Raw genomic sequence first — 14,653 nt, forward strand, 5'->3', positions numbered from 1 at the left:
TCTCTTGCCAAAGTAGGGTCATCCCTATATTGGTTGGGTCTCTCACACTGAGTGGTATACAACTCTGAAAAGCAAAAAATAAAATAAAAAATAGGGCAATCCAGACACTTAACTCTGGGCAGCAAAAATTCCATTTTCCAACCAAAAGGGGGTGGCACCCTCACATTGCTCTTGAATTATTTTCCGGAGATAGTATTTATTTATAAATAATTTTTTGTACCACTTACTGTTACAAATGCACCTTGAAGTAGATTACAAAGATAGGAATAAAAATTACATTAAAAGTATTTCAATTTTAAAATTTGTTATTAATTAGTAATGTTTTTAGTTTTCTGACCCCCATCCCCATTTTAGAAAGGTGAACCAGTAGGTTTTTTTAGAAACACAATGGCTTAATGAATTAATGATCATCTATGGTGAATTTCCTTTTTCTGTTTTCATATAACTAACATGCCAGTGTTCAATCTCTGCTTTCAGTGTATGTGAGAATGGAATAATGAGCGAAACACACAATTCTGCCTCTGAGATGAAAAGATTGAAACATCCAGAGATGGGTATGACTTCTAAACTTTGTTTTTCCATGCTTAGAAGACAACCAGATTATTTTTTAAGGTGCAGTTTTAAGAAATCTGCTTTTGCTATTTAGGTGATACCTTTGAGCCTACTGTTCCAGTACCTTTACCACCTGCCCGACCTCCTTTGAGGGAAAACTTAAAACATGGCTCAGTAGTCAACAGGACTCCCTCTGATTATGACCTGCTTGTGCACCCTCCAGGTAATACATTATTTTACATCTAATTTTGTAGCATAAATTATGCAGAGGAGAGCTGGTGGAATAATGAATTTCTATTCTTTTATGAATTCATAGTTGGGCTACTTAAACATATTAGACCAAACAATGCCACAAATTGTAGGTATATTGTATATGTTTAAACTTGACATAAACAAACACACATGCATATACAACTAGATATATTATATTTTAAATGAGAAAATGCAGCACAGCAAAAATATCTTGTAGTCAAACAGTTTAATACAAATGACTCTAACCTGATACTAGGTGCTGCTTTTTAGAAGGGGAGAACTATTCTCCTGCACGTGGACTTCCCTACATAATTCTTTGTATCCCAGGCTAAGTAATACTTAAGTAATACATTTGTAGGTGAGAAGATTATTGCATAAAGCAAAGTTTTAAAAGCACAATGGAATTCAAAAGCTCTTAAGAAATGACATCACAAGCCTTATTCTACTACGTTATACTATGGTGCTCGTTTTAAAGTCATTAAGATTTCTTGTTTTGCTGCCATTGTATTTTCCCACTGAAGATGTTCCATGGCTCAGTGAATTGAGCTGACAGGTCCATGGATCCTGCCCATGTTTCTTCTTGCTGTTTAGACCCTTGCCTTGTCAATAAGCATTTCCTGTGTGATGCTGCGTGCTAAAATTACAGCTCATGTGAGCATTCATATATGTACTTGTTTGTGGGTTTAATTATGATCTGTCATAATCACCTGAAAGAAAGTTCATCCTGCATTCATCATTGAACCCACAATGCACAGAAGCTCAAATACAGATGTACAGATAATTTTACAACACAGAGAAAACTTCTAAAAACGATACAGCGAAAGGTCATTCACAGCATGTGTTAAGTGTTGTTTGGAAGCTTCACTTTTATGATGCACAATTTCATTACTGGAGTCACTGAACTCCTTGATAAACCTTTGGAGGAAGCACCTCTCTTCCTGGCCAGAGAAAATCAATTTTAAGGTTCACTTTTGATCATAGCATTAATGAAGATTTGCTTATTTAATGAGTTTTCTCTCAATGCAGGCGAAGATGCATCTGACAACCCGCCACCCTCGCTTCCCCCTCCGCCACCCCCTGCACGCCACAGCCTCATTGAGCAATCAAAGCCACTCATTGCAGGAAGCAGACCTTTGTCGGGACACGAACTCTACCTTCCTCCTGCAGGTAAGAGTTGAAAAGAGAATACATTTTTCATCTTCTAATAGAGACATAGACAGACGGGGGTGGGAACTGTCATCAAGTGCTAGCTAGCTTTGCTCATATTTCTAACTATAAACTTACCATTTAGACATCGTAAGAAAATAGATGATTTATGTACAGTATAGTGAATGATAAATTGCAAGGAACTTTGACAAATACAAATGTATGTACCACTTGTGGATAGAGCACTTGAAGTTCAAAGAGGCATATTGAAGAAATTGTGCAGCAGGTGTCTGTGTGCACACAGCTAAGTCTCAAACTGAAACTCTCTTTCTCATGCTGAATATGAAGAAGCATCTGTTACAGGACTATTGCAAAATTATAGTTTTTTGCTGAAATAGTGAGGTAACAGTGTACAGCGCCTACCGCACAACATTGTCCAAATCTCTTGAAGTAGCCTTAGATTTCCATAACCCTTCAAAAACACCACCATTTGGATCTACTTCTGTTCTGTTTACTTCTGTTCTGTTGATACATACAACTCTGTTGCTTTACTACAGCAAAGAGCATTCCATCTCATTTTGGAGAGTCTTGTATCTTCAAGAATGACTTTTCAGGGGAACTTTGGAACTGTAGTGGAGGGGAGGAGGTGGTACAGAAGCCCTGTTGTCTGAATGTATTTCCACTCTTGCTGCTCAGAGTTGTTGTTTGTTTGTTTGTTTATTTGTTTGTTTGTTTTAAATGTGCTGCTGCTCAGCAAGTGGAGTGGGGAGCAATAGATGCAGTACTGAAAAACAGCATAGAAGGTTTGATGTAGGGTAGCCACCAGAGGCCTATTTGTATTTTTCACCTTGAGATTTGGAGGCAAAAATGCACAGCCGCTCTAGCCCAACCTTCCTTTGAAAGTATATGTTGAAATAGGTTTGCAAACCATAGTTTAGAAGAAATAAATCCTTTTTCGTCTGATTGTGATTTACATAGCATGGGAGGAAAGGAGAAATCTGCATGTAGGTATGTATGAGTGCACAATTCCATAGCACATTTTGTGACATTTGAATTAAGCCTATATTTATTAGTCCACCAGTGATCTCATTTGTATTCATTTCTGATCTTCATATTCTTTGATTAATATAATTGTCCTAGGAACATAAAATTTCCTTTTGTTTTTAAAATTGTATAGATCTTTTCTTTGATCCTGTAAATGGCTTAGTTCCTTTACCTCCAGTTCGGAGATTAACTGGTGAAAATATGAAAACACACAGAACATCGCAGGACTATGACCAGCTTCCATCTTGTTCAGGTAAGCAAAGCACAGTATACACAACCATTTCTTTGCCACCTTCTCCCCCAAAGAACAAATTGATAACTTTGTCCTTTTTGTGATATTGAACACAATGAATTACTATAAGGAAAGAAAACATTTGAAATTGGTGATTTATGGCATTTACACTGCCCATCTTTATCTGAACTTCTATTGTAATTACTTTATTAGAGAGATAGCTGTGTTTCTCAGGCCCACACTACATACTAGTTTCCCTCCCTACTCAAAGGTAATATTACATATAGACAAACAGAAATCATACTACAGTGGTGCCTCGCAAGACGAAATGAATTCGTTCCACGAATTTTTTCGTCTAGCGAATTTTTCGTCTTGCGAAGCACGAAATCCCATAGGAATGCATTGAAAATCAATTAATGCGTTCCTATGGTCAAAAAAAGTCCAAACAAAGCCAAATTTGGTACAAGAAGAGTTTATTAAGTGCTCTTTAAAGTCCCGCATACTGTAAAGAGGATTTCAAAATTCAAACCCTGTTAAAAAACAGCAGAGTGGCCCAATGGTCACAGAAAATCATAAAAATGCAGGAAAAAAATCACAAGCTTCCAGATTCTTGCAAACCCCTCCCCAACTGTTCCTCCAGCCACCCAGCACACAGAAATTCAAATCCAGAATTTTTTTAAAAAACAGCAGAGTGGCCCAATGGTCACAGAAAATCATAAAAATGCAGGAAAAAAACACAAGTTTCCAGATTCTTGCAAACCCCTCCCCAACACCAAGTCCTTGAATTCCAAACACCCCAACCCAAAATCCAACCCCCCCCCAAAAAAAAAGTTTTAAAAGCTTAACTTACCAAATGGCTGCAAAAGAAGTTTTGGAAAAGCTTCAAAAATCACCAAAGTCTTTAAAAACCTCAAAAAAGGCTACTATGTACACTGCGTTCTATGAGTTGCTCCTCAAAGTCAAGTCGCAACTGTATTAATGGTGTTAAGAAAAAGGAAACAAACTTGCAAGACGTTTTCGTCTTGCGAAGCAAGCCTATAGGGAAATTCGTCTTGCGAAGCAGCTCAAAAAACGGAAAACCCTTTCGTCTAGCGAGTTTTCCGTCTTGCGAGGCATTCGTCTTGCGGGGCACCACTGTATATAAAATAAGGTCTAGGAAAATATTGAAGGAACAGCACAAGGGGTGTGCCACAACTAAGAATAGCCTCTTCTAGCCCCTGCCTGTCACATCTCAGATGACAGGGCAACCACAAGAATGCCTCAGGAGAAGATCTTGGTGTATGGTCCGACTGATGGATTATTACTAACATTATGTATATACCTTTCACCACAAGGCCCCATGAAGGGTTTCAACAATTTAAGCTACAATGTTACAATCACAATATAGGGTAAGTCATGCAAATATACATCTCAGATGTCAAAAGGCCAGGATAAAGAAGTGTATCTTCAGTATGTGACAGAAACTGAATGATAAAGATATGAAGATGCAAGATGCACCTCTGTGTGGCCAATTTAAAATTTCCACTGCCTCACCTGAATTGGGTGTGTTTGTTCAAGAGCCTTGCCTGTGTCCTGCCGCTACTGCAACTGAAATTCATCCAGTAACACAGGATCAAATGGGGCACTTTATCATGCTAGAACTTTCACAACATTAGCATCAAATCACAGCGTACATGAGTGAGCTTGTCCTCAAAGTAGTATACACATCATCACTTAGTAAATGCATCAAACTTGACATCGTCTGCTGGGCCAAGTCGAAGTAGGCCACGAATCACTCAGAAAAGCTCTTATAAGAAGCACTGTAAGGACACAGTAGCCGTGGAGAAGTATTACTTCTTCACTGTCATCACCACCACAAAATAGGCTTGATAATGAGCTCTGAATTTTGTTAGGTCAGAGTCACAGTGAGTTTTCCTGCTTATATTCTGGCATTCTCCCTGCCTGCTTCTAGCTCTCAGTTACTTGAGGTAGCTGAAAATGTTCTGCCTAGCAATAGAGGGCACTTGGGAGCCATCCTGTCAACCACTTAAGTGATATCTGCATTCCACAGAGTAACCTAGGATATTAAGAGGAGTGCCCATTATGCCAACCAGAATTCTCCCAAGATCCCTCAGGAATGGGCTAAGTGTGTGATTTGTACTCCACAAGTTCATAGTTTGGACACTTATTGAATGCAACAGCAGCTGCCCAGGCAGCATATGCACATTGTGAAAACTTGACCCTATATTCCCATGATGTTAGATGGAAATGTAGTTCTGCAAGCCGAAGCCTAGTATTAATATGTATATTTTTAAAAATCGGACCTGGTTGTATGAGACATTTAAATACACTTGCCCGTTTATCATTTACACACCTTAAAAAACAACACTTGAAAATAGAAAAGCCACCAACATAGATATATATTGCATTCCACCAAATAAGATTACACAGTGCAGTGCAGTGTATTGAATGTTCATTTGTATACCTAGATTAATGAAGTATAGTTTCATGTACAGTAGTACCTCGGGTTACATACGTTTTGGGTTACATACGCTTCAGGTTACAGACTCCGCTAACCCAGAAATAGTACCTCGGGTTAAGAACTTTTCTTCAGGATGAGAACAGAAATCATGCGGCGGTGGCGTGGCAGCAGCGGGAGGCCGCATTAGCTAAACTGGTGCTTCAGGTTAAGAACAGTTTCAGGTTAAGAACGGACCTCCGGAACGAATTAAGTACTTAACCTGAGGTACCACTGTAATTGGAAACAGACATTACAGACAAAACATACCTAACTGAAGATAGTTCCTTTTTAGATAAACATAGCTGGTGTTGGGAAATGAACTCCTTATTCCTAAACATTTCAGTGATAAATATTAACTGGGATTTTAGAAGTTTTCCCCTCAGAAGACTATGGCTGCAGCTGAGGTTCTTTGGTTCTATTCCAAGGATGGATACATTATTTTTTTTACTCCAAGGGGCCAGATTTGAGAGGTGGGTGGGCCTGCCTAACTCTGTCACATATTGTCATTATTGCATGACAAGATGAACAGGTTGGTTGTCCCGCTAGCCTGCCAAAGCCTTTGCACTGTGTTCCCAGGTGCCTCACAGCCAGCTTGCTGTCAGGCTTTTAAAAACAGCTGCACAAATGCTGCTGTGAGCCCTATGCTCAGCACTTCACAAAGCACAGGGGTAGCAAAGCCATTCTTTCTGCTCTTCCCATTGGGGGATGGGGAGAAAGAAGCCAGCATTTAACGGGCATCTCATAGCCAATCTGTCACTCACCTGCATCCAACGCGGCAGGATTTAACCCATGAATTGGTGCCTGTTCCCTGCTGGAATTCAGCATTGCTCAACCTGCAGGCAATGCTGAATTCCCTGCCCTCCCACCATCCACTGATGATGCAGTGCCAAATTGGACTCCCTGGTAGGCCAAGATTGGCCCGTGGGCCAGAGGCTCCCCACCCCCTGCTGTAATCCACAATGAACACAAAACAGTTCTCTTTATAAAATGCAACCATTAAAGCTTGCATAGTTAACCTTATCCATGCTTTAAATTACTTAGGGTGTGATTCTTTAACTTGAACTAATTGTTTTCCATTAGTGGTGGTCCTCCTCATCCCAGCCAAATTTCTTTTTTAAACGTTAACCAAATTGCTGCACGACGTACTTGATATTTGTGTGGGCTACATTATTTGGAAGATTTCTACCACAATCTTCTAAAATATCCACGAGTTTCAACCAGCACTACAAGTAATGATGCAGTGTGAATTGTATCAATACTTTCAGTTTAAGCTGAATTAAATGAAAATCTGTGTTCCAAATCATGTCATAGTATAAACTGGAAAGTTTTTTATTGGATTTATAGTCTGTGTAATTAATAATATTCATGAGGAACTGTCCCACCTTTAACCCGAATTGAATAAAACACTTGTGGATAGCATTTGTATTCTGTATTGTGTTGAACATTTCAACACATAATGCACATTTTATATTCATTCCAGCTCATTTTATGGGCGATCGGAATCTGTTTAATTATTTGGCAGAATAAGAACCTTAAAATATGACACATGAATCACTAATTTATCATGTGTAAAAATGATGGGAGTGGTCACACTCCAGATGTTCTGAGACTCTGTGTTCCCTATCTGTGATATATAATAAGACAGCCCTTGCCCTTGGGTTTATAATCTGAGGGACACAACCCAATAGGAAAAAGGAATTTTGGGGGGAGGGAAGGGGAAACCACAAAGGCTCTATAGCTCTTAACTAGTGTTTGAATTTAACACTAGTTAAGAGCTATAGAGCCTTTGTGGTGACCAGCTGAAAGGCAACAGTTCAAAGACACCAACCATTGCTGGTTTCTCAGCTATGTCAATGGAGCTGTCCCCCAGCCTTCTCTCTTTCTCTCCCTCTAAATTTATTTTTATAATTTCCACAAATTATTACAAATTAAGCCAAATTACTTTAATACAATTTCTTAAAATCAGGTTTTCCGCTCCTGTTGCAAACACATGTCGATCATTTCCTCCCGTAGCAGCATCATTTCTTATTTAGTGTCCAGTTGTCATCCTTCACTTGGTCCAGGAGCGCCTCTTGATTAAAGCCAGTTGTTCAGATTAAGGAGGAACCATCCACAAACCATGCCGGTAGCAGGGACACCAACCATGCATCCATAGCAGGGACACCCCCCAGGTCACTCCCACTCTGCCTTTCAAGTTGGCATACACAGGATTACATAGCACTGCAAGATATTGTAAACTCCCCAGACTCCACTGGGGGAGCATTGCGAGGATTTATGCCTCATAAATCCTCTCTTTCCCCTGCCTGAACTTCTTCGCAGCCCCCAGAGGGCTACGAAGAACATCCGCCATTGATCATGGGCGTGGCCGGAAACCCCAATCTTCTCTCTTCTTTAGTCTAATGGAATGGCTGTTGCGATGAGGGAGGAGCCTGATTGGGCTAGTTTTTCAGGAGAGCTGATAGACAAGGTCCTGCAGTGCCATCTCTTCCTCTTCATTTACTGGTGAATGGGTTGGCCATGCCAGTTCCTGCTTCTTTCCTAAATATCAGCCATCTATCACCATAGAAATTGCTTTCATGGTTTTTTATGTTCTTTGTAAAATTGCAAATTGTGTGGTGAAGACATAAAGCTGAACACTCCATAGTTGATATCCATGGAAGATATTTAAACCCTAGCTTAGTTCTTGCACTGAAACCAATGGGATTTAAGAAGCTTAATTTTGACTGATTGTGTCCTTTCTTTTTCTGCTGTCGGCTACAGGCACGTATGACTAATTCTGCCACCAAATAAAATGGAAAATCATTTCGATGGTGGATTGTTTTGTTACATGGCCTTGTACCAGATTTCCAATTCCGTTCAGGTTTCATTGTGAGCTTTGATAACTATGTAAGATTGGTCCTTAGATTTAAAAAGGCAAGAAGCCAAATTTAGTCCCAATCTTGATTGTCAGTGATCTGCTGTCTCACATTACCTTATTCTTCGTTAAGTGTAATCGTATGGTGCATTTAGGAAACAGTATGTGTAAAAATAAAATGACATACGATGATTCAGGTTTGCTGCAAACACTTCCCCAGCACCCTAACAAATTAAGCTAATTAATAAAAAATTCCACACAGAAACATTGGCTGTGAATAACTAAGAATGTTGGTTTTTGTTACATTTATTGAATATCAAATTGTGTTTTTCTTTTGATTTTCTTCTTGTGCAGATGGTTCACAAGCACCAGCCAGACCTCCTAAACCACTGCCCCGCCGGACTGCTCCAGAAATACACCATAGGAAGGCACATAACTCTGACCCATCTATAGAAAATGTTGATGCAAAAATTGCAAAACTTATGGGAGAAGGCTATTCCTTTGAAGAAGTGAAGCGGGCGCTTGAAATAGCCCAAAATAACCTTGATGTAGCACGGAGCATTCTAAGAGAATTTGCCTGCTTTCCTCCGACCATTTCCCCACGTCTCAATCTATAGCAGTGTGGAAAACCTTGCAGCAAGCCTGTCCTTCTGAAGTTTGTGAGTGTGAACTTGAGAGCTAACATGCAAGTGCAACACTGCGTGCAAGAGAGAGATTATTCTCGAGACATTTTCAAAGAGTAGAGTTCCAGCAGTTTTTCAGGGTGGAGAAACTGCTCCTTTCAAAACATAAGTGGATTTGATCTTCTGTATTTTTGCTAGCCATACTTTTTTGAATCAGGGTTGAACTGACAAATAATTTAAAGAAGTTTACTTCCCATAAACTTTTAATCTGTGAAATGCATTTTCATGTTTACAAGGTGGTGAGTGACCATTTTCAAGCTGATAGTCCTCCTTTGTTCTTGTTCATATTTTCTACTCTTGTGTAGCATTTCCAGCTGTTTTTGTACTGACTTGCCCCATCAACTATAAGTCACTTATTTCTTCTGTCCATTTTTTCTTTTAAAGAAGCTTTAATCTCTTTTTTTCCCCTTTTTCTTTTCTTTTGCATTTTAGCATCAAGCAAATGCAAGGGAAAATGTGGCCTTCACTACTGATTTTTCCCTACTGTTGTATCTTTGCTATTTAGAGAGAGAAAATTGAATGTGTAATACATTGTTTTGTCTTTGGTCTGCCTCTTGGAGGGCATTTTGACTGCAACAGTGGGCAGCTTTTCTTTGACATATGGCCAATAACTTTCAAGGTCTAGATGGCTTCAATTTTAAAATAAATTAAACGTTCACAATATTAAATTGCATTATATGATAGTTTCACTGAAATGTAAATTGTACCTGGAACATTCCATGATGAGCTTGATGAAAGGTGCCCATGTTCATGCCTTGAATATTATCAGGCATGCCAAATAGATCCATTGTGTTGAGTTATATTAGCAGTGACCAGGTAGACCAGGTGGGATCAGTTAATTTCCTGTGTGAAGAATTAAATGCTGATTCATCACAGCTTTGAGGACAAGTTCATATTAACACAGGTACTTTGAATCTTTGCACTGTTGAATCCAAATGCAATTATTGTGGCACTATTTCTTCGAAGCTCACATTATTACCTTAAAAGCACATTCAGTGCCAAGATCAACCAATTGAGCAAGATTTTCCTTTTTGGAGATACCTTAAATATGTTTGCCTTGAGTTCCTAGTGGTGCCCCACACTGTGACGTTCCAAAGCACAGGCTAAATCAAGACCTTCAACTTCCTAAATGAAGTGTTATTGGTAAGCTCCAGAAAAAAATCCACATGTCCTCTCATTCTTCCTTCTCTACTCAACATTGAAGTCTCCCCCTTTACTTTCACATATACTCCCTGCCATTGTTTAGCCGGAATGACAGGTGGTCCAAATGAATTCAAGCTTTGAGATGGGGAAAATGCTTATCGTCTATTGCTCATGCAGCTGTTGTGAAGAATACAGTCTGAATACACTGACTGCTCTGATACCACAATTGTGTTCAGAGCAGGAATGAGGAAGGTGTGGCTACACAAATGTTGCTGGACTGCAACTCCTTTCCTCCGTAATTGTTGGCCAAGTTGGCTTCGCCTTATGGAAGCTGGAGTTCAACAACATCTACAGCAAGGGGTGGGGATCATTTTTCAACCCAAGGCCTACATTCTCTTGTGAGGAACCTTCTGGGATCCGCATACTTCTGAAGAGTGGGGCAGCAGCAAAAGTGGTGAAGCAATGGATGTGACTCTTACCTTTGAATAATAGGCTACATTTCAGCCATGCAGACAGAAATTTATGTACACATCTGCATCCTTGATCAAGGCAAGCATGACATGGTCACTGTTGAAGGCTACATTCCAGATGAGCACAAGCACTCAAGGAAGGCATGGAGCAGGTCCAGTGAGGAATGTGGTCTGAGGAAGGAAGGGTCCAGGGAGTGTCCGAAAGCCAGACAGAGGCCTAAGGGTTCCTCACTCCTTTTCTAGATGTTCATAGGTTCCTTGCCCCTGGTTTAGAGCCAATATAAGGCACCCATCTCTTCAGCACTACCACCATATGTGACATGCCCAACATCACCTGGCCTAGTGGTTCAACATCCAATGAAGCTGTTGTGACTTTATAAAAACAGATACAATCATTCAGAGGAACTCCTGTTCCTAATTGAATATAGACTAGTGGGAAAAAAGTACTGCAAGGAGGGAATCAGGAACCAGGTCTCCAAAATTAAGGCTGTGATCCAATTTCCAGAAATCAGATTAGGCAAGACATCTCAGTTTGTGGTGCACATCCTCAGCCCTTTCCCTTGAGCCAGTTTTGAGAAGGTCTTTCACCTAGCAACCCATTATCGCAACACTACTTGATTTGATTTTGGCACTCTAGCTCATTTACGGTGACAAATTTTAAATATAATTTATATTGGAATTCCAATTTTTCATATCCTATATTCTTTCATAAAGATCTGAACATATGACATACCCACTTCTAAACTGTTCAAATTGTAATTCTGTGCAATCATACTTGGCTATCTCTTTGGTCCTCATGGAGAGACTTTTGGATAAGTTCCAAAAAGGATCATTAAGACTGGTTTTGAGCCTTCTAATTCATAAGAACCTTGTTGATGTGCTGCTAAGTTAAAAAGCTGCAATTTTCCTACAGAAAACACAAGTTATATTCTGCCATTTTAAAAGATTAATATATTATAAAGAGGGAAAGGACTACTTGTCATAGCACAAGACCTTCAATTGCAGTAGAGACGATTGTTTTTAGCATAGGTCAGTGGGTCCCAAACTGTTTGGGGGCACCACCCTCTGGGTTCCATAAACTCAGCCCCAGTGCCCTACCCTACCTTATAAAAAGCATTATTCAAATAGTGGTATGTACAACCCACAAAAGAAGAGAAGAATACAATAAAATTCAAAACAGTAACGATTAATTGCACATTTATTCACAATCCAATTAAATTATTTAAAGTAAAAAAAAAAAAATTATGCATTTGATCCAGTGATGCCTGCTTTTCAAAGTCTGACAGTCATTTACACCTTCAGCATCCCCTTGCCTCTTAATGCCCACGCTAGGTAATTCCACCATCCCTTCGCGGGCAGTACTGGCCACTTTGGGAACCACTGGTATGGGTATTTAGGAAAAGCACTAATTCTACTCTCCTAAAGTGCGCAGTGGGGTGTTTTGTGTTACTGGGATGACTCCAGTAGATGAAGGCTTGTGAAAGAATGTGTCAACATACTCATAAACCAGGCTTCCTCAAACTCAGCCCTCCAGATGTTTTGAGACTACAACTCCCATCATCCCTGACCACTGGTCCTGCTAGCTAGGGATCATGGGAGTTGTAGGCCAAAAACATCTGGAGGGCCAAGGTTGAGGAAGCCTGTCATAAACTGTCCCAAGTCTGGATCTAATGAGTCTAGGATTCATAAAGTCTTTGAAGAGGTTATAAGGCCATCACATCCCAGTTAGGAATGTCCACATTAATGCCTACTCAATCTAAGTCATCCCATGGATGACAGAATGGTCCTGAAAAGCATTCTTAATAATATAGCCATGCAAAATTAGCTCTCTGATGGTTTGGTTATTGCTCATGAATTAGCAGAATAATATGGCAAGGGTTCTGTTCTGAACAAGGTCTCTACATTACCACAGAAAAAGGGCTTGTTCATACAAATGTTCGCACATATTTAAGTACACTGTTGTGTTTGGTAGCACATAATTCTCAATGAATCAATTTCAGAGGTATTTAAGCTACTCAGAATGGTGGTCCTGTTCCTACATCCAAGACTCACTCAAGAGCTTTAATTAATCATTTCAACATAGTGTCAGCTTTCTGCTAAAGAATTCTAAAATTGCTGACTCAGATGATGGGCCACCTCGACAATGCAGACAATATGTAATGCAAGCAAACTCAACGTCTGTTAAATGAGCTGCCGTTTTAGTGCTTGATCAGTGTCCTCAAATAGCCAACTAGTCTTGTGCCAGGTTTGCTTAAATCCCATGTGTGTACTTGAGGATTTTTCATAATGTGAATTTATTTGTACCAGAATCATATTTCCAGCTTGAAGCTTTACTTTGCACTGACCTGGTAAATATTTTAATTTGTGTCTTAAAAGCTTGACAAACTTGGAAGCAGATAAGTGTGTTTTTAATCAGGTACTGCCTGTTGACCTGAAACATAGTGCTTCTAGGACTGGTTTCTTGAAAGGACTGCAATAGTTTTCATTTTTGAAGGTTTATCTTCTAAATAACTATTTTATCTGAAAAAAGCCTTTTTATAAACTTGTCTAATGTGGCAAACATAGTGATGTGATCAATTCCTATTTTATTCAACATTCTTTTTTCAATTCTGAATATTATGTAACCTCAAATTACTTTATCTGTTCTTGTAAGGTATTTTATAAAAATGTTAACAGAATCATACATTTTCTTGGAGTGTGTTTATTGTTTTACCCAAGCATTGTGTCATTTCCACAGTTAACCTGCAAATGGATGGATTTGATATTATTTATATGGACTTGTGAAGATGAACAGTTTTTAAATAATATGTTGATATCCAGGAAACCTCTGTACCACTGGACTTAATAATCATGTTCTCAAGTTCATGTGTGTGTGTTTGCGTAACAATTGTGAGTTTCCATTGGTCTTGCATAGGAATTGTGTTCCTGTTATAGTTAAAGTTTCGGTTATAGTCCTTGTATGTTGAGTAAATACACCATTTGGATAATAGGTTCCTTAAAAAAAAAAAATGGTCAGACTCCAAAGAGCAATGATAGACATACTTGAGGACTTCACATCATGGCATTTCTGCCTTTAAACACCAGACCACCATTCCATAACACAAGACTACTTTTAAAAGGCATATGAGTTTCAAAAGTGTCCTTTGTGGCATGGTGGCCTATTTGAGAAACTCAAGTTTGATGAGCAAAATAGGATTTGTTTTGTTTTATAAGGTATGTAACAATAGTATGTTATATTGTGTCTGGGACTACCTCATAAATTGTCTAGTGACAACTGTATATAGAATAACTAGGTTCTTTCTCTGAGAATGGGATCACTGATGAGATACAATTGTTTTATTCTCTTCTATTATCTGGTTCCTCCAGCATCGTAGCACTTCACTTTCTCTGTCCGAATCCTTGTAGGGATGTGATCTGTGTGTGTGGACTTCTTGCCCAGCCTAAATCACTTCATATCTTTTTAGTCCCTGTCTTGGTGGCTGGCATTTCAGTTTTCTTAAGGAAAAGCTAGCACTCATTCTGGTCTCATCTTCGAAAGAGGTATCCACTAGATAGCACTCTTAACACATACTACTTTTGGCTTAGAAGAGAGTTGGGCATTTCATCTTCTGTTACCAATTAAAAGTTGAGTTGTAATAATACTATGAAGCTATGGAAACAAGGATTTGAAACAACTCAGTTCATGGTTTTCAAGAACCCAATGTAATGCAGAAATCAGATCCATTCTCTTAAGTTAGAATAAACTGCTAAGTCTTAATGCAAGATAAAGGGTTCTGC

General features: G+C 39.2%; 1 protein-coding gene across 2 annotated transcripts in view; it reads left to right on the forward strand.

Moving 5' to 3' along the window:
- The window catches only part of CBLB (Cbl proto-oncogene B), a 61,261-nt gene extending 47,707 nt beyond the window's left edge, over positions 1-13,554 (forward strand). For both annotated transcript variants that reach the window (XM_083736313.1, XM_083736314.1), the window contains exons 15-19: positions 478-554; positions 647-775; positions 1,831-1,971; positions 3,128-3,247; positions 8,935-13,554. In XM_083736313.1, coding sequence (XP_083592439.1) covers positions 478-554; positions 647-775; positions 1,831-1,971; positions 3,128-3,247; positions 8,935-9,197 — 730 coding nt within the window. In that variant the 3' untranslated portion in view covers positions 9,198-13,554. The remainder of the gene's footprint in view (positions 1-477; positions 555-646; positions 776-1,830; positions 1,972-3,127; positions 3,248-8,934) is intronic.
- The last annotated feature ends 1,099 nt before the right edge of the window (positions 13,555-14,653 follow it).

Source organism: Podarcis gaigeae, assembly GCF_964106915.1.
Source record: "Podarcis gaigeae genome assembly, chromosome: 4".
Taxonomy (NCBI): Eukaryota; Metazoa; Chordata; class Lepidosauria; order Squamata; family Lacertidae; genus Podarcis; species Podarcis gaigeae.